Source organism: the organism of the source record quoted next, unplaced genomic scaffold (genome assembly GCF_019419815.1).
Source record: "Pyrus x bretschneideri cultivar Hongxiangsu unplaced genomic scaffold, Pyrus_bretschneideri_v1 Contig4, whole genome shotgun sequence".
NCBI classification, from domain to species: domain Eukaryota; kingdom Viridiplantae; phylum Streptophyta; class Magnoliopsida; order Rosales; family Rosaceae; genus Pyrus; species Pyrus x bretschneideri.
In genome coordinates, this window is record NW_025999723.1 from 11651591 (window position 1) to 11671291 (window position 19701).

General features: G+C 38.5%; 4 protein-coding genes across 5 annotated transcripts; 2 read left to right on the top strand and 2 right to left on the bottom strand.

The window, feature by feature from the left end:
• Positions 1 to 342: 342 nt before the first annotated feature.
• On the top strand, positions 343 to 1447 carry LOC103968039. Its single transcript, XM_009381369.3, has one exon. The coding sequence runs from the start codon at positions 502 to 504 to the stop codon at positions 1216 to 1218; it is 717 nt and encodes a 238-aa protein (XP_009379644.2). The 5' UTR covers positions 343 to 501; the 3' UTR covers positions 1219 to 1447.
• A 4434-nt stretch (positions 1448 to 5881) lies between these two features.
• LOC103968048 lies at positions 5882 to 6256 on the bottom strand. Its single transcript, XM_048565274.1, has one exon. The coding sequence runs from the start codon at positions 6254 to 6256 to the stop codon at positions 5882 to 5884; it is 375 nt and encodes a 124-aa protein (XP_048421231.1).
• Positions 6257 to 7606: 1350 nt separating this feature from the next.
• Positions 7607 to 8748, top strand: LOC125467890. Its single transcript, XM_048565047.1, has one exon. The coding sequence runs from the start codon at positions 7803 to 7805 to the stop codon at positions 8517 to 8519; it is 717 nt and encodes a 238-aa protein (XP_048421004.1). The 5' UTR covers positions 7607 to 7802; the 3' UTR covers positions 8520 to 8748.
• Positions 8749 to 11463: 2715 nt separating this feature from the next.
• LOC103933683 lies at positions 11464 to 15870 on the bottom strand. Of its 2 annotated transcripts, none has more exons than XM_048565771.1 (6): positions 15823 to 15870; positions 13410 to 13690; positions 12941 to 13179; positions 12385 to 12462; positions 12218 to 12298; positions 11464 to 12113 (listed from the first exon to the last, which is right to left on the bottom strand). In XM_048565771.1, the coding sequence occupies exons 2-6, from the start codon at positions 13681 to 13683 to the stop codon at positions 11559 to 11561; spliced, it is 1227 nt and encodes a 408-aa protein (XP_048421728.1). In that variant the 5' UTR covers positions 13684 to 13690; positions 15823 to 15870; the 3' UTR covers positions 11464 to 11558. The 2 variants fall into 2 exon arrangements, with proteins under 2 accessions (XP_048421728.1, XP_048421727.1); XM_048565770.1 differs by having other exon boundaries at positions 12385 to 12483.
• Positions 15871 to 19701: the final 3831 nt, after the last annotated feature.

A 19701-nucleotide genomic window follows, 5' to 3' on the forward strand; every position in this document is an offset into this window, starting at 1 on the left:
GTTTGATATATCGCACAGCACAAGTTGACTGGAGAGAGAGAGAGAGAGAGAGAGAGAGAGAGAGATTGAACCGCGTCTTGACGTCATCGCTTAGGAGGACCGAGGAGGAATCGGGCGTCATCTGCTTTTTCTAATTTGCAGAAGGAAAAATAGGAAAAGTCTCAAAATTTGAAAACTCCGCTTGTCCTTTCCTGCTTTACGACCCCGCTTACGCAATTCCCATTGCCATTCCATTTCCCTTTAGGCTTTTGCAGCCACTTCGCACTTGCCACACAAGTTCCTCTCCTGTCCATTTCCTTTCTTTCCCAGTTAATTTCCTCTCTATTTTTTTCCTGATTTCCTCTCTATTTATTATAGACCACCCCTTGTCCTCCACTAGTCCTCCTCACATCTCTCTCTCTCTCTCTCTCTCTCTCTCTCTCTCTCTCTAATCTTGCTCAGTGCCTTGCCTGGCCTTGTGCCTCATCAGTCGCTCAGCATTGTGGAAGTACATAAGATATAATGGGTGGATGCTGGTCTATAGTGCTCGTCAGGGGGACTAGTTCTAGCGGAAGAGATGATGATGAATCGTCGTCCACTGCCAAAGTAATCTACATGAACGCAAGGGTCCACGAATACTCGGTTCCCCTTAATGTCTCCGAAGTCCTTGAGGCCGACCAATCGTCGTCTTTGTTTGTATGTCATTCCGACAGTTTGTATTACGACAGTTACATTCCGGCATTAGATTCCGAAGATCCGCTGGAGGCCAATCAGATCTACTTTGTACTCCCCAGATCCAAGCTTCAAAGCCGCCTCAGTGCCACCGATATGGCGGCCCTGGCGGTTAGAGCCAGCCTCGCCCTCCAGAAAATTAATACCAAAGCATCTTCTTCTTCTTCCTCCTTCAAGAAAGAAAAGGGAAACAAAAAGGAAAATAAGGGAAGCGGATACCGTAATTACAAAAAGGCCCGCATTTCTCCGGTGATTGAGATGAATAATAATAAATATGCAAACTCGTCGGCCGAGGGCGACGGAGGTGATTTGAGCATGAATGGATTAACGATTGGAGGTGGAGGGTCATTAGCGTACAAAGGCCAGAAGATGATGAGTTGTAGCGGCCGCGGCGGTGGGTCATCGTCGGTTAGGAAATTGCGGAGATACACATCGAGAAAGGCAAAGTTGGCTACTCGTTCTTTTAGGCTTAGATTGTCAACCATTCACGAAGGCTCCGTCCTCTGATCAATTCCCTATGATTCAGTTTCACCCTCGCTAATTACTTCCGGTTTTGTAAATTTATAACCGTATATTGTACATTAAAAAATGGTAAGAGTATACAAGTCATCAATTTAGTTATTGATAAATTAAGATTGAGAATTATGATTTGCCACCTTAAATTTGGGCTCAATTACAACTTTATACAATATCTTAAAAACATTTCAATCGTACATTTACTTTTATTTCATTTCAATTTCATATATCTCTTTACATTTATTTCATTTCAATTTCATACATCCGTCAGAAAATTTGTCAAGTTATTCGTTAAATAATGATGTGACAAATATGAGATTTACATTGATACTGACGTGGCTACCAACATTACAGCATGTGAATAAAAAACAAATAAAAAAGATTAATTAATAGAAAATCAATTTTTATTTGGAAGTTTTAACCAAAAATTCGCGGTACTATTTATTTTAATGAAAAATTACATTTTTACACACAAAAATCAAACCTAGTACTATTTATTTTACCCTTTATTTTATCCTTAGAGCAACTCCACCGGAGGTGGACTTGCCCAGCACCAAGTCCAAATAATAGCCAGGCACCCAGTCCATTTGCTCCAGCCCGCAACACAGCCCAGCACCCAGCCCAAGCCAGGCAGCAGGCCAGCCCATTTCGGACAAACCCAGAAGCCGGTCCAAAAGGCTGGCGCGTGCACAACTCTCGTGACTGGGCGCAAGTAGCCGACAGTGTTGCAGGCGGTGGGGCCCGCGTGCAGGGCAACTTGCATTCGAGTCCCTTCTCCCAAATCGTCCTAATTGGTCCCTTCGTAAACTCCTTTTATTTGGGTTTTACAACAATCTCGTTATTCATTTAGCCTATATAAGAGGAGTACTAACACCGGGTCATTGTTCACAGCCGTACTGGAAATTCTGATGTGGAGCTCTCATTGCAATGCATAACATGTTAATAGCACATGGCATGGCCGCATTATAGTATGTATTAATTACTGCAACTTCTTCTTCGAAGAGTTTCTTCTTTCTATTGTTTTTTATTTTGGTAACAAAAACAAATTTATACAGCTCCGCATGGTAACGAAATAGCAATGCAAAGTAAGATAAACTATTCAAACAGATATAGAATGTACATACAACGCGCGCTATGTTCGTGGCAGATGTAAACTTCCTCCTCACTTTCTTCTCCCGAACTTCCTCTCCACTATCGATCCCCCTTACACGAAGGAAGAAGACAATGATTTTTTTCAGGGCCTCAAGGTTTTATTTCTCCATCTTTTTCTTTGGTTTTGACGATTTTTCCTCTCTTTAGTTTTGTTTTCCCTCTTTTCAGTATTTAATTCGGGTTTTTTATTTTTTTTTTATGTGTAATCAAGTTTTGTGATCTTCTTTCTTTTCAATATGTAATTGGGTTTATGTATGTTTTTGGAGTATGGGTTTCTCCCCTGCACATGTTGCGTTCTTGAATTACTTCCATTATTGCGTTACAACTCTTTTGTTATTTTCTTATATTATTGGATATTTCAGTTTCTGATTGCATGAATCTTGCAATCGACTTTAATTTGTAGAAACATGCTGATTCACTCTTTTCATTCTCTTTGTTTCTTTGTAGATTTATGAAGAAGGATTTGACTTTGAAAAATCACTTTAAGCACTAGAAAATTTATCTTCCATTGATAGGTTTTCAGAATGTTGGATACCAAAAGTTGAATCATTTATTCTCAAATGGTAGTTTATTGACTTGCTTACTAATTAGTACGGTACATTGGCAACATTCGTTAGTTAGATTCAGTGAATTTTATATGAAATTGGAGCGTGCATGATTCCTTTGTCCACATCATGCATGCCAAAAGCTCTACTTCACAGCATGGTACGTGTGACGTAAAGAAGAGCTTGAAATATCTTTTTAGTTCTCAATTAGGTCATCCTGTAAAGCTTCCAAATCCATTTCTTAATTCATGTCTATTTTCTTATAGGTTGTGCTACAAAGTTACCTATTTTTCATATCAGATTTTATTTTGAATTTTTGTGTTTGTAAGCATTAACAGAGTCTGCAGTAGACATGAAGTCAGATGACGTTATGTAAACTTCCACCCCCGTTCGTCAAAAGGTGTGTGGATTCTTCATTACACCAATTACAGGTATGCCTCTGATTTTCTCATACTATTTCCAGTTTTCGGTATCGCACATAGGAAAGTATAGAGTTCTTGATTTCTCATATTGCCTTCATATGTCGAATGTCATCTGAATTTAGTTGTAGTTAATTTGTCAAAATTTGTTGTCGTTAACTTCTTGAAATGACAGCCTTAGTGTTTGCCCAGCAAATTTTGTGAATTCCAAACTTCGCTTATAATTGTAGTCACGTAAAAATTTCCAATTGGATTTGTTCCTCGGCCATACTAATATAAGGCTTTTTAGCTTAAATGGCCTTTGAGATGTACATAACACATCATTTTGGTCTCTGAGATTTGAAATCAATAGAAATGGTTCGTGAGATTGTCAACCATCAATCATTTTGGTTCTTTCGTGCTAAATTATATTAAATAATGATCAAAATAACAACTATACCCTCAATTTAGTAAACAATGGGTCAAAATGATTTGACAAAAATTAAGGGTATTTTGGTCATTCTATTCTTATTTAATGGAGATTTTTCAAGGAATGACCAAAATGATTGATAGTGGACAAACTCAGGGACTAATTCTATTGATTTCAAATCACAGGGACCAAAATAATGAGTTATGCAAATCTTAAAGACCATTTTAGCTAAAAAGCCCTAATATATAATAGTTGTTCTTTTGCTTTTATGTAGAATTAAGAAGATTGTTTTGCCTGCTCCTTCTGTTTCATGAAGTTACCAAGAAAAAAGTACTTTGTGATCATTTTCTTTTCGTCTTTTATAGTAAAGTGATGTGTAGATAAAATTTGTCTTTTATATTATTGTAATAATGTTTGTATAGTTCTGTATACCAAATGAAGGATGTGAGTTCCACATAATATAAAAAGATCTTTACAAAAGTGTAATACAAGGCTACCACATGACATGTGGTTTTGACATACATAAAACATCGTAGAGGCACGTAGCGCCTGTAATTTAAAAAAAAAAAAAAAAAAGGCCTCTCGCATGCACTAGAGTGCGTGCGGAGAGGCTAGTATGAAATAGAAAGCCCAAAGGCAGTTCAAATACAAGCTTAGTCCAAAGAAAATACAACAAAAATGTCCAAAAAGAGCAAGCCTATAACAACAAAAACCCTAAATTTGGAAGACTACTACCTCCACCTCAATAGCTGCGCCGCCATTGCTCATTCGCCACCACCAACAAGAGGAAGAACCCACGAACAAGCTGGACAAATCGAAAATGGGGGTGAGCGAGCCACCCGCACAAAAGACGCTCCCATAATCCTACCAATTAGTACTAAACGCACTTTAATAACCACCAAACACCAAAATGCGCAACCGATGAAAGACATGCTATGGGCCGAGTATCAAAGGTTGACGGTGAAGAACTGACAACGGGAAGAAGCAACAGAGGAAGAAGGGGGCATAAAAGCCCAGATCTAAGATAGGAAACTCAAAATTAAGAGAATTACTAGAAAGAAGGAAGATAAATAAGCCTGAAAAAACTGTGGAAAGGTGACCAAAACTATGGGAGGCAAGAGAGAGGCTGGGTAGAATTAGGTTGGTGTTTGGGGGGGGGGGGGTGTGGGTGGTGGGGAGAGGTTGGTAGTGGGCCATAGGGGAGAAAGAAAATGAGGAAGAGAAGGCGTTGCCAGCCGACCCAATCAAAGAGAAAGGTCGGCAATGAAGCAGGGGATTTTAAGGGGGGTTTCTGTGCGAGGGAAAAGAGGATGACTAGGGTTACTGGTATTATGTACTTTTGACATGATTTAAACAAAAAACCAACTTATATTTGTTCGCATAGTCACAATGGTAAAAATTGCTCCACCACCACAATTTCTAAATGCAACAATAAATGTGATACAAAAAACATTATTAATGCAAAATGTATGAAAAACCAAGTCTTGAAAATAAATGAGAAATGTGCAAATCCACCAGTCCACCACTTGGATTGCCATTGAAACACCTCAAATATAGAGGAAAATTTGATCATATTATTATTACACGACCAATTGCATAATTTTTTGCACACAATATTTTGTACAAATTTACATTCTTTGTAACAGCCAACAATCTCCAGTGCCCGCCTGGAAATTTTATACTCTCCCTTAATACCTTTCTCTGCTGTGGGCCCCATCTGCGTTCGGATCCGACGGATTGTATTTAATCTTCCTCTGCGTCAGAAAGCAGCACAGGAAACGCGAGCCGTCCGTTGGAGGAGCCTTCAACACCTGGCTTCTTGTTCCCGCCAATTCGCTGATCGTGTTCAGCTCCTTCAGAGGCGGCAACGGCGTCTCTGGTGATGACGCCGCCGATTCGCTCAAGTCCGAGTTTTCCGTCGATTCAGTGCAAGAGTTCTCCTTCGAATCGCTGGAGTAATTCTTCGATCTGTTCGTCATGCTGTCGCGTCGCCGGCGCCGGAAGCTCTCTCCCATTCCCATCAGGTCGCGGTACCCGATCGCAGGCAGCTCGCTCACCGCAGGAGCCAGACTCGAGCCGCCGATCACCAACGCGGCCACATTCAACACCCCTCGGAATGTTCCAGAAGGTCACCAGATTTGGATGGCCGTAAACGATGGAATGGTGGACGAGACATCGAGAAAGTTGTTGATCAGAAATCGGACGGTGCCGACGAGGTGATCGCGGAAGCATCCGACGGCATAGATCTGGACCGAGACCTGGGAAGTCTCGCTGGAGAGGAATCCGGACGGGACCTTGAAGAGGCACCGATCATTCCATGTTGGATTCTCACCGCCCACCTTGTCGACCCGAGAGCGGATCTTGTGGGCGGAGTCGACCCAGGCGAGAGCGTAGGTCTGCATGCGGCGGAGGGTGACGGAGGGAGCCTTGAGACCCTGGGCGGAGACGAGGTTGATCTCCAAGACGTGCACACGATCGTCGTCTCCGTTTTCTTTCTTCATCATCCTCGTCGTCGGTTCTCAGGCGGAATTGGAGGGCCGAGATACGAACGAGAAAGAAGGGGAAGAGAAAACGGACGGCCTTGATGAGATTCAAAAACGGGGACGTCGTCGGCGCATGGCTTGCCGGTGGAGGGAGAGAGGCGAGAGGGAGAGGAGGGGGCGGGAGGAGGCGCAGTAAAAAAACAGAGAGTTTGGAATTCCTGGAGGGATATAACCGATAGGATTTATCCGTCATTAACTGAATGATGTGTCGAATATAATTTATCCTACGTAATAGCTTATTAAACCGTCACTATCATTCCACACCTAAAGCTAATACACTGTAGGCCTCATCCCTACCAACCATACATCCTCACCCTTCTTCCCAACAATATTCACCTGCTCCCCCGCTTCCTTCACCACCAAAACCACAACCCACTCCCCCACTGCCATCTTCTCCGGGCAAATTTGGGCTTTTGGTTGGTCTTCTGATAAATTTTTGAGATGAACAGAAGCAAAGATAATGCTTTGAAATGTAGGAAAGATGCTTTGGAAGCTGGGGTTCAAACCTGTGCCTAAAAATTCCTAACCAAAGCTCGTCGTCTCGATTCGACGCTACCCATCAACGATTGACGGCAATTCCAATTCCTAATCAGGTTCAGATGTCGATGGCTGCGCTACCGGGGCATCTTGGTTGGATTCAGGCAGTGGCGTCGTACATGGCGGAGCAAATTATGATGGTGCTGACTCAAGCGTACGTGGAAATGGACTCAAGCTCAGATATTGTAGAGTAGAAGATGGAGATGGAGAGAGAGAGATGCTGGAGAAGTGGAGAAGATGGGGAGACGATGCGGAAATGTTTTCATTGTGTACAGATGTACGTGTCAATATTTGATGTTAGGTTCTGTTTACAGTTATTTTTGGGTTGACGAGGTTTTGATAAATGGTCAATGGTCAACGGTCAACTAGTTTGTGTTAACTGTTTAAGGTGATTGAGCTGGTGGGGTATCGTCATTGTCTGTATCTGGTGTGTCTTGGTTGGGCGGCTTTCAGACCTTATTCAATTCTTGTACCAGGGTTACTTTTTCTTGCATCCCAAGCCAAGCACGTGTTTGATACATAGCGCATCACAAGTTGACTGGAGGGAGAGAGAGAAATTGAACCGCATCTTGACGTCATCGCTTACGAGGAATCGGGCGTCATCTGCTTGTTCTAATTTGCTGAAAGAAAAATAGGAAAAGTCTCAAAATTTGAAAACTCCGCTTGTCCTTTCCTGCTTTACGACCTCGCTTACGCAATTCCCATTCCCTTTCCCTTTAGGCTTTTGCAGCCACTTCGCACCTGCCACACAATTTCCTCTCCTGTCCATTTCCTTTCTTTCCAAGTTAATTTCCTCTCTATTTCTTTCCTGATTTCCTCTCTATAGACCACCCCTTCTCCTCCACTAGTCCTCCTCACATTTCTCTCTCTCTCTCTCTCTCTCTCTCTCTCTCTCTAATCTTGCTCAGTGCCTTGCCTGGCCTTGTGCCTCATCAGTCGCTCAGTATTGTGTGGAAGTACATAAGATATAATGGGTGGATGCTGGTCTATAGTCCTCGTCAGGGGGACTAGTTCTAGCGGAAGAGATGATGATGAATCGTCGTCCACTGCCAAAGTAATCTACATGAACGCAAGTGTCCACGAATACCCGGTTCCCCTTAATGTCTCCGAAGTCCTTGAGGCCGACCAATCGTCGTCTTTGTTTATATGTCATTCCGACAGTTTGTATTACGACAGTTACATTCCGGCATTAGATTCCGAAGATCCGCTGGAGGCCAATCAGATCTACTTTGTACTCCCCAGATCCAAGCTTCAAAGCCGCCTCAGTGCCACCGATATGGCGGCCCTGGCGGTTAGAGCCAGCCTCGCCCTCCAGAAAATTAATACCAAAGCATCTTCTTCTTCTTCCTCCTTCAAGAAAGAAAAGGGAAACAAAAAGGAAAATAAGGGAAGCGGATACCGTAATTACAAAAAGGCCCGCATTTCTCCGGTGATTGAGATGAATAATAATAAATATGCAAACTCGTCGGCCGAGGGCGACGGAGGTGATTTGAGCATGAATGGATTAACGATTGGAGGTGGAGGGTCATTAGCGTACAAAGGCCAGAAGATGATGAGTTGTAGCGGCCGCGGCGGTGGGTCATCGTCGGTTAGGAAATTGCGGAGATACACATCGAGAAAGGCAAAGTTGGCTACTCGTTCTTTTAGGCTTAGATTGTCAACCATTCACGAAGGCTCCGTCCTCTGATCAATTCCCTATGATTCAGTTTCACCCTCGCTAATTACTTCCGGTTTTGTAAATTTATAACCGTATATTGTACATTAAAAAATGTTAAGAGTATACAAGTCATCAATTTAGTTATTGATAAATTAAGATTGAGAATTATGATTTACCACCTTAAATTTGGGCTCAATTACAACTTTATACAATATCTTGAAAACATTTCAATCGTACATTTACTTTTATTTCATTTCAATTTCATATATCTCTTTATATTTATTTCATTTCAATTTCATACATCCGTCAGAAAATTTGTCAAGTTATTCGTTAAATAATGATGTGACAAATATGAGATTTACATTTATACTGACGTGGCTACCAACATTACAGCATGTGAATAAAAAACAAATAAAAAAGATTAATTAATAGAAAATCAATTTTTATTTGGAAGTTTTAACCAAAAATTCGCGGTACTATTTATTTTAATGAAAAATTACATTTTTACACCAAAAAATCAAACCTAGTACTATTTATTTTACCCTTTATTTTATCCTTAGAGCAACTCCACCGGAGGTGGACTTGCCCAGCACCAAGTCCAAATAACAGCCAGGCACCCAATCCATTTGCTCCAGCCCGCAACACAGCCCAGCACCCAGCCCAAGCCAGGCAGCAGGCCAGCCCATTTCGGACAAACCCAGAAGCTGGTCCAAAAGGCTGGCGCGTGCACGACTCTTGCGACTGGGCGCGAGTAGCCGACAGTGTTGCAGGCGGTGGGGCCCGCGTGCAGGGCAACTTGCGTTCGAGTCCCTTCTCCCAAATCGTCCTAATTGGTCCCTTCGTAAACTCCTTTTATTTGGGTTTTACAACAATCTCGTTATTCATTTAGCCTATATAAGAGGAGTACTAACACCGGGTCATTGTTCACAGCCGTACTGGAAATTTTGATGTGGAGCTCTCATTGCAATGCATAACATGTTAATAGCACATGGCATGGCCGCATTATAGTATGTATTAATTACTGCAACTTCTTCTTCGAAGAGTTTCTTCTTTCTATTTTTTTTTATTTTGGTAACAAAAACAAATTTATACAGCTCCGCATGGTAACGAAATAGCAATGCAAAGTAAGATAAACTATTCAAACAGATATAGAATGTACATACAACGCGCGCTATGTTCGTGGCAGATGTAAACTTCCTCCTCACTTTCTTCTCCCGAACTTCCTCTCCACTATCGATCCCCCTTGCACGAAGGAAAAAGACAATGATTTTTTTCAGGGCCTCAAGGTTTTATTTCTCCATCTTTTTCTTTGGTTTTGACGATTTTTCCTCTCTTTAGTTTTGTTTTCCCTCTTTTCAGTATTTAATTCGGGTTTTTTATTTTTTTTATGTGTAATCAATTTTTGTGATCTTCTTTCTTTTCAATATGAAATTGGGTTTATGTATGTTTTTGGAGTATGGGTTTCCCCCCTGCACATGTTGCGTTCTTGAATTACTTCCATTATTGCGTTACAACTCTTTTGTTATTTTCTTATATTATTGGATATTTCAGTTTCTGATTGCATGAATCTTGCAATCGACTTTAATTTGTAGAAACATGCTGATTCACTCTTTTCATTCTCTTTGTTTCTTTGTAGATTTATGAAGAAGGATTTGACTTTGAAAAATCACTTTAAGCACTAGAAAATTTATCTTCCATTGATAGGTTTTCAGAATGTTGGATACCAAAAGTTGAATCATTTATTCTCAAATGGTAGTTTATTGACTTGCTTACTAATTAGTACGGTACATTGGCAACATTTGTTAGTTAGATTCAGTGAATTTTATATGAAATTGGAGCGTGCATGATTCCTTTGTCCACATCATGCATACTTCACAGCATGGTACGTGTCACGTGAAGAAGAGCTTGAAATATCTTTTTAGTTCTCAATTAGGTCATCCTGTAAAGCTTCCAAATCCATTTCTTAATTCATGTCTATTTTCTTATAGGTTGTGCTACAAAGTTACCTATTTTTCATATCAGATTTTATTTTGAATTTTGTAAGCATTAACAGAGTCTGCAGTAGACATGAAGTCAGATGACGTTATGTAAACTTCCACCCCCCGTTCGTCAAAAGGTGTGTGGATTCTTCATTACACCAATTACAGGTATGCCTCTGATTTTCTCATACTATTTCCAGTTTTCGGTATCGCACATAGGAAAGTATAGAGTTCTTGATTTCTCATATTGCCTTCATATGTCGAATGTCATCTGAATTTAGTTGTAGTTAATTTGTCAAAATTTGTTGTCGTTAACTTCTTGACACTAGTAGAAAAAACACTTTGCGTGACGTAGGTACCTTCGTCGTGCAAAGTCAAAAATCGTTGCCTAAGGGTTTGTGCAACGCAACCTTCGTCGCGCAAAAACCGTCGCACCAAGACGGTGACAGTAGAGTTTGCGCGACGAAGATATAACCTACGTCGCGCAAAGACGCTTTGCGCGACGTATGTCCTACATCGAGCAAGGCCACTTTGCGCGACACAGAACCTACGTCGAGCAAAGTGTCCTTGCACGACGCATGTTCTACGTCGAGCAAAGAGTCTTTGCGCGACATAGGACCTATGTCGTGCAAAGTGGCCTTGCGCGAGGCAGCACGTACGTCATGCAAAGTGTCCTTGCGCGACGCATGGTCTACGTCGAGCAAAGATCCTTTGCGCGACACAGGACCTACGTCGTGCAAAGTGGCCTTGCGTGACGCAATACCTACGTCGAGCAAAGTGGCCTTGCGCGGCGCATGACGTACGTCGAGTAAAGGATCTTTGAGCAACTCAGGGCCTACGTCGTGCAAAGTTGCCTTGCGCGACGCCACCAACGTCGCGCAAACCTCTTTTTTTTTTTTTTTTATGTTTTATTCAAAACTAATTTTTTTTAAAAAAAAAAAAAATTTGATAAATATATTACAATTAAATTGTAAAGAATAATTAATTAACCAAGCAAAAGTATTTAATTATAAAATATATAAAAATGTACATAGAGGATGTCCAAACAAAAAAGAAAAAACTACAAGTGAACTAGGTATAAAACATCAAGCTACTGAGTATCGGGAGGGTGAGGTGGCGCTGAGGTCGAAGGTGGATCAAGATGAGGTACTGGTAGCGAGACTTGTAGGCCAGCCGTCTGTATGGCTCGTACAAGGTCTCTCACCGTCTCAGCATAGGTCCTCACCTCCTCGTTCTGGGCCCTCAGCTGCGCTTTCATCTGATCGTCCTGGGCCCTCATCTGCTCCCTCATCTGATCGCTTTGGGCCCTCATCTGCTCCCTCATCTGCTCGCCTTGGGCCCTCATCTGCTCCCTCATATGCTCTTCCTGCATCGCAAGCTTACCCTTTAAGGTTGTCACTTCCTCCATCAATGCATCAACCTCTGCTGTGTTCGATCTGGAAGAAGAGGCACCCGTCTGACGAACTCGTGATTTCCCCATACCCCGAACAACTTGGCCATGACGACCAAGGTTCTGATCCAGGACTTCAGTCATGATCTGAAAACCTACATCCTCTGGTACCATGACCTCCTCGATCGAAGTCTCTGGGGGAAGCTGCGATGCTGCTTCTTGGAGAACAGCAGTGCTCTTTTCCACCATAGTATCCTGTAATAATGAAGAAAAAACATATAATGTTTAATAACAAAATATAAATAATATTTGAACAATTCATACATATGAGAATAATAATAATAATTACATATACTTACATAAAACTGCTCAGCGGTTTCATTACCAGGGCGAACGTAAACGTCCTTGAACATGTCGATCTCTGGGAACTTAGAACCCTCCTGAAGAAAAAAAAACATTAAGAAAATTTTATTAATCAATAATAATAAATAAATTGTATAAAATTTCAAGGTTAATATAGTTTTACCTGACGTCGTTCCTCAAGCCTATACGAAAAGGGCTTCGAACCAGAATGGTGGAGAAGTATCTTTGACTCCCGAGCTTTCTGGCCAGCAACAGATTTCTTCTGTTAAACACACAATATACATGTTAGTGCGACTATTGAAATAAATTAATAAAAAAAGCTTTAAAGAATAACTAAAACAATAATAAATTATTATTAAAATATTATGTACATACCACAAAATTTGGGTCCGTAAAATGCTTGCAGAGCCACTCCCAATCCTCAGGCCGGTCCTTCAACTCGCTTGGAACATGTAAGCGAGCAATCTCCAGATTATCCCATTTCTTAAAATAATTGTGAAAATTGTTCTTCCAATGTTTGTACCGGATTGATAAGGTCCTCTCTAAGTAGGCCATTGCCTTGAGGGATATGTCATCAAGATCATAAATGAACTACGAATATGAAAAATAATAAAATAATAGTAAGAAATTTAATAATATTAAAGATAATATATTTTGATTTTTAATATTTGTAAACAAAATTAAACAAAATGATAAAGGCTAAAAATTAATATACTAACCGACAACTCGTGTCGCACCAGTTCCTTTGTGTCCTCGGGAATTTCTTCCCAAGACTCCCACTGAAAAGGACAATTGTCTCGAATAACAACACCACAGCTACTAGCGATGAAGCTATGCTGCTGTGAGGTAGCCGCTCCACGATGTCGCAAGTCATACACAATCTTAATCTTGGAGGCGGTCTTACGTACGTTTTGTTTCTGCTTCAACATTCGACTAGGCCCCCTGGTGTTTTTTTTAGCTGGCCAAAAATACTTAAATAGTGAAAACCTTAAGCTTAAATTTGTACAAAAAATTCGACACAACCTCCCCTAATAGTATAGCATTTTCCAAAATCTTAAAATAATAAAATAACAGTAATTCACAACTTGCAACACATTTTTACAATCGAACATATTTTCACCATCATAAAAATAATAATTTTAAAATGAAAAAAAAAATGCAACGTAGTGAGAATTAGAAAAAAGGTACCTGGCTGGGAGGCCTCACCCTCGACTCTGGATGCCGAGGAAGTGTGATCAGAAGGCTCTGGCTCGCGGTGGCGCCGGTGAGGCCGCCGTACACTGAGCGGCTGAACCGACACTGATGACGTCGATGAGACGGGCACCTGAGACGCCGTAGAAGTAGCCTCAGCAAGGGGTGTAGGCTCTTGAATCAATGGAGCACTCATGGGTGGAGCAGTAGATGCTGATAATGCGGGAGACGCATTGGTCACACTGCGACGACGAGTGATCAACTGCGACATCTATACACTTTTTAAACCATAAAAATATAACATTAGAAACTAATCCTTTCTTGCATTTGAAACTAATCACCACTTGGACTAATAAAAGTGAATACATTCTTGCGCCATGAAGTAAAGACACAAGAAAACCAAATGTACAGAAACACATGTTGGACTTCATCACTTTGAAGTTCAAGTATGAGAACTACATCAAGTCATCTAAATGGCGTTTAATCCAGAACTTATGAATGATATTATTCAACTCTCTTCATACTTAATCATGTCCTCCTTACACCTCCCCACTAGATAGAGAATGGAAAAACATGTGTTCAACCCCCCCCCCCCCCAAACCTAAAAGGAAAAAAAAAAAAAAATCCTAATTCCACTAAACTTTTTCAAACAATTTATTCTCAATAATGTTCAAATTAATATAAATTACCTTATTTTCCCCAAATAAAAGTAGAAACCACATTACTTTCAATCTCAATGGCGTTTAATCAACTAAACTAACCTTATTTCCCCAAATGAAGGTAGAAAGCACCATTAGTTTCGATGAACACAATATACAACTATGCACATCAATGATTTCAGTTTAAATGTAAAAACAGATATGAAGAGAAAACACACATGATAATTCGACATTTTAAAAGTTTCAAGCTTTTGCTTCTACGCAACATGGGTTAACCAACTTACAGAACACATAACACCATCAACAAGCCACAATCTTGTCACAACTACATAAATACATAACAACTTACACTTCTACGCAATATGTATATCATTACAGAACACATAACACTTCTAGGCAATATATATATCATTACAAAACATTGGAGAAAATTTTGACCATGAGGCTTATTATGATATGGCTACGTTATTAGCCATATTTCCTTATAAATGTTATTAACTTTATGTAACTGGCTATATATAAAGGTGATGGCCAACAATCGTCTGCGTTGCAAAATGACAAGTGGTGTCATCTCCTCTGTTGATAGAGGAATACTATTTGGGTAGATGCGTAGCATGAAACATCTGGAGATCTCTTACTTTATCTTGGACTCTTCAAGAAAGAATTAGTCTTTATCGTGTGGTCATGGAGGAAGTGTTGGACCTTATCTAGAACTTGGGAACCCTCCCCTCTTACTCGCATGCCCTATGGGCTCTAGTGTGCAGGGGGTAGTCCACCGCTCCCTCCCGGAGGGGAGTGGGGTGATATGTTGAGGGGTCAAGCGTTCTGCTGAAACATTTTTCTATTAATTGGGCATTGAGTCTAATAGGGCCATCAAGTAACCCAATAAATGAACAGAGCAACCAAGGGCAGAAATCCTATCCACCACTTGAAAATCAGCAAAGAAAAATAAACAAGTAAATAGAGATCTCCAGATGGATACTCTATTTATATAGGAAAAGCCAAGGTATCACATGGTTGGTCTTAGTTGGATTTTATAACATTGTTAGAAACTTTTCAGCCCTGAACCAAAAGTTTATACATTTTAGTTCTGAAAATTTTCCAAATAAGTCATTAAAGGAATCAAAATTCTGTATGAGGTGACTGCCTCTAATTTTTCCAAATAATTAGTCTTTTTTTCTGAAATTATGAAGATAAAAAGCAAGAAAGTAAGCAAAACCCTGATCGAAAACAGTGAGAGTTCTATACCACAGACACAGAACACTTAATAAGGTAAAAACCATCAAGGAAAAACACCAGTGAAGTTGTTGCCGCTTATGCAGTCAAGGTATCGTCTGAAAAAGAAAAAGAAAACGGATGGCAAGCAATTCCAAAACCAAAGGGACAGTCGTCAAAAGATCCTACTATCTGTCAACATCATCTTGATCTTTGGTTCTATGAAAGTGAAACAGAATATGATAAAACTATAAACATGTACCTAATGAAGCTATATCCATGTATTTGTCACTGAAGGCATTTTAAGTTCATCAGCCGCATATGCATCCTTAATTAAAATCAAATTAATAAAAGCCTGTTAAAAAGGTCCTTAATTAACACGGCATATGCATCCTTAATTAAAATCAAATTAATAAAAGCCAATTTCATGTTCATACACAAAACACACATACATCAACAAAATACTCAGAAATCAACTTGCAATTTGAGCCTAAACCCTAAATAACAAAAACTCATCGAAAATCAGAAACCCTTACCTTGATTTTGGGACTTGATTCGTGTCGGCTTCGAGATTTGTGTGAAGCCTACTGGGCGCGCCAAAGCTCACCGAGCACAATTTTAATGAATATACCCAAAAAATCCTCAAGAATTTCAGTGAAGGATTTGCCTTTTTGAAAGTTGTTGAAGCTGGTCTTGAGCATGTACTCCACGGTGTGCCGGAGCGGGCCACGACGATGGCGTTGGTGGTTGATTCTGCAAGGAGGTCAGTGTACCAATTCAAGATGCGGTTGTGGTTGTTGTAGAAGGAAATGAAGCACCCGATGACGGGATAGCTCGGTGGACCTTGGCACGAAAACTCATAGACTCGCAGGAATCTCGAAAAAAGCGCATGCAAAACATAGAGAATCATTGCAAAGAAAACAAAAAAATGTAGGATGCGTGAAGAGTGATATGAAATTCCACATCTTAGACATCGTTTGGGTTCAAGATTTGTTAAGAGGAAAGACAGGTTTAGGTTCGAGATTGTGAAGAGGAAAGATTTGGGGTTCAAGATTTATGAAGAGGAGAGAAGGAGATCTGGGGTCTACAGGAAAAAAAAGGGGATGGGATTCTGGGTTCAAGATTTGTGAAGAGGAAAGAGGGAGATAAAGAGGGCAAAGTGGAAAATTTTGGAAAAATCGAAAAAAAGCGCCTAATTTTCACCATTGAACCGCCAAAATTAGCACACCTTGCGCGACGTAGGTGTTTAATTCGACGTCGCGCAAAAGTTGTTTGCACGACAATCGTACTAAGGCGTCACGCAAAGTATTTAATTGGAAAAAAAAATTAATATAAAAATTACCAAAAATGTGACTTTCCTCCTTTCAAATTCAATTTTTTTTAAACATAAACCCCACAATAATATATTTTTCTAACAAAAACCCACAATAATTTTTTTTCTTCATATATACAGTCAATTTGTTAAGTATTATAAGTACGAAATAAATAAATAAATTAAAATCTACTTAGTAAATATATATACCGTTGAACTTCATAAGAAAAGAATCGTATGAAACTAGTTTCAAAGATCCAACCGTCAAACTTGTTTGTATATGCTTCGAGATCGCATCAGCCAAAAATCGAAAAAAATAAACATGCAGAGATAAAGTAATGGGACAAAAATTTTCAACAGTTATAAACGAAAAATCACGATTTAACGGTTATTTTAACTCCGATTTTGATGATTTTTTATAACTACACTCCTTGACCCTATATGAATACAATGAATGAATTCGATCTTCAATTTAAAATATTTACACAAGTGGATACCACAAAATCTTATGTTATACTTAATGAAAGTATAAATAAACTCTAACTGTTAGTCAATCTATCGTTTTACGAATTCTCCAAAACTAATTTCAACGATCCAAACCGTCAAAATTGTTTGTATATGCTTGGAGATCACATCAGCAAAAAATCACAAAAAAAAAAAACATTCAGAGATCAAGTAACGGGACAAAGCTTTTCAACGGTTATAAACGAAAAATCATGATTTAACGGTTATTTTAACTCCGATTTTGATGATTTTTTATAACTACACTCCTTGACCCTATATGAATACGATGAATGAATTCGATCTTCAATTTAAAATATTTACACAAGTGGATACCACAAAATCTTATGTTATACTTAATGAAAGTATAAATAAACTCTAAGTGTTAGTCAATCTATCGTTTTACGAATTCTCCAAAACTAATTTCAACGATCCAAACCGTCAAAATTGTTTGTATATGCTTGGAGATCACATCAGCAAAAAATCACAAAAAAACACATTCAGAGATCAAGTAACGGGACAAAGCTTTTCAACGGTTATAAACGAAAAATCACGATTTAACTGTTATTTTAACTCCGATTTTGATGATTTTTTTATAACTACACTCCTTGACCCTATATGAATACAATGAATGAATTTGATCTTCAATTTAAAATATTTACACAAGTGGATACCACAAAATCTTATGTTATACTTACTGAAAGTATAAATAAACTCTAAGTGTTAGTCAATCTATCGTTTTACGAATTCTCCAAAACTAATTTCAACGATCCAAACCGTCAAAATTGTTTGTATATGCTTGGAGATCACATCAGCAAAAAATCACAAAAAAAAAACATTCAGAGATCAAGTAACGGGACAAAGCTTTTCAACGGTTATAAACGAAAAATCATGATTTAACGGTTATTTTAACTCCGATTTTGATGATTTTGTATAACTACACTCCTTGACCCTATATGAATACGATGAATGAATTCGATCTTCAATTTAAAATATTTACACAAGTGGATACCACAAAATCTTATGTTATACTTAATGAAAGTATAAATAAACTCTAACTGTTAGTCAATCTATCGTTTTACGAATTCTCCAAAACTAATTTCAACGATCCAAACCGTCAAAATTGTTTGTATATGCTTGGAGATCACATCAGCCAAAAATCACCAAAAAAAAACATTCAGAGATCAAGTAACGGGACAAAGCTTTTCAACGGTTATAAACGAAAAATCACGATTTAACGGTTATTTTAACTCCGATTTTGATGATTTTTTTATAACTACACTCCTTGACCCTATATGAATATGATGAATGAATTCGATCTTCAATTTAAAATATTTACACAAGTGGATACCACAAAATCTTATGTTATACTTAATGAAAGTATAAATAAACTCTAAGTGTTAGTCAATCTATCGTTTTACGAATTCTCCAAAACTAATTTCAACGATCCAAACCGTCAAAATTGTTTGTATATGCTTGGAGATCACATCAGCAAAAAATCACAAAAAAAAAAAACATTCAAAGATCAAGTAACGGGACAAAGCTTTTCAACGGTTATAAACGAAAAATCACGATTTAACGATTATTTTAACTCCGATTTTGATGATTTTTTTATAACTACACTCCTTGACCCTATATGAATACGATGAATGAATTCGATCTTCAATTTAAAATATTTACACAAGTGGATACCACAAAATCTTATGTTATACTTAATGAAAGTATAAATAAACTCTAAGTGTTAGTCAATCTATCGTTTTACGAATTCTCCAAAACTAATTTCAACGATCCAAACCGTCAAAATTGTTTGTATATGCTTGGAGATCACATCAGCAAAAAATCACAAAAAAAAACATTCAGAGATCAAGTAACGGGACAAAGCTTTTCGACGGTTATAAACGAAAAATCAGGATTTAACGGTTATTTTAACTCTGATTTTGATGAATTTTTACAGCTACACTCCTTGACCCTATATGAATACAAAGAATGAATTTGATCTTCAATTTAAAATATTTACACTAGTGGATGTGGATATCACAAAATCTTATATTATAATTTATATACTTAATAAAAGTATGAATCAACTATAATATTAATAATTATATACATTAATTTAATAATTTTATATCCCTAAAAAGTAAAAACTATAATAATTATATAGATGTAGGTGTAAATTGAATACAATTTCATGATGATCGATGTAAATTGAAGATTTTGTAAATGGAGGTGTAAACTTTTGAGAAAGACTTACAATCTTAAAAACAAAAACTCTTTATCCTTGCACATTTAATATTTGTAATATATTAGTAGTGTATGTATTATTTTTTTTATTAGGCTTTTATTTTCGAGTGTAGATATTGTACTTGAACGAGAAATGTTTTAATGTTTTGAAGTAATATTTATGTAGCAATGTGTGGTATGTGCAAATTTAAAAAAAATATATTTTTTTGTAAATGGAGGTGTAAATGGAGGTGTAAACTTTTGAGAAAGACTTACAATCTTAAAAACAAAGTCCGTATGCCTTTTTTCCCTAAATTTTAAAGAGCAAATGAATATGCAGTCATGTGTCTCAAGTTTGCAAACACACTTTCAGCCAATTTCA

What these genes read in the sequence shown, in the direction of transcription:
- LOC125467890 (XM_048565047.1), top strand. Translation starts at nt 7,803, where the DNA reads ATGGGTGGATGCTGGTCTATAGTCCTCGTCAGGGGGACTAGTTCTAGC.
- LOC103968039 (XM_009381369.3), top strand. Translation starts at nt 502, where the DNA reads ATGGGTGGATGCTGGTCTATAGTGCTCGTCAGGGGGACTAGTTCTAGC.
- LOC103968048 (XM_048565274.1), bottom strand. Translation starts at nt 6,256, where the DNA reads ATGATGAAGAAAGAAAACGGAGACGACGATCGTGTGCACGTCTTGGAG.
- LOC103933683 (XM_048565770.1), bottom strand. Translation starts at nt 13,683, where the DNA reads ATGTCGCAGTTGATCACTCGTCGTCGCAGTGTGACCAATGCGTCTCCC. An exon ending in GGGTGAGGCCTCCCAGCCAG is followed by an intron (nt 13,180 to 13,409) that starts GTACCTTTTTTC and finishes ATTTTTGGCCAG; the next exon opens with CTAAAAAAAACACCAGGGGG. An exon ending in AAACCGCTGAGCAGTTTTAT is followed by an intron (nt 12,114 to 12,217) that starts GTAAGTATATGT and finishes TCATTATTACAG; the next exon opens with GATACTATGGTGGAAAAGAG.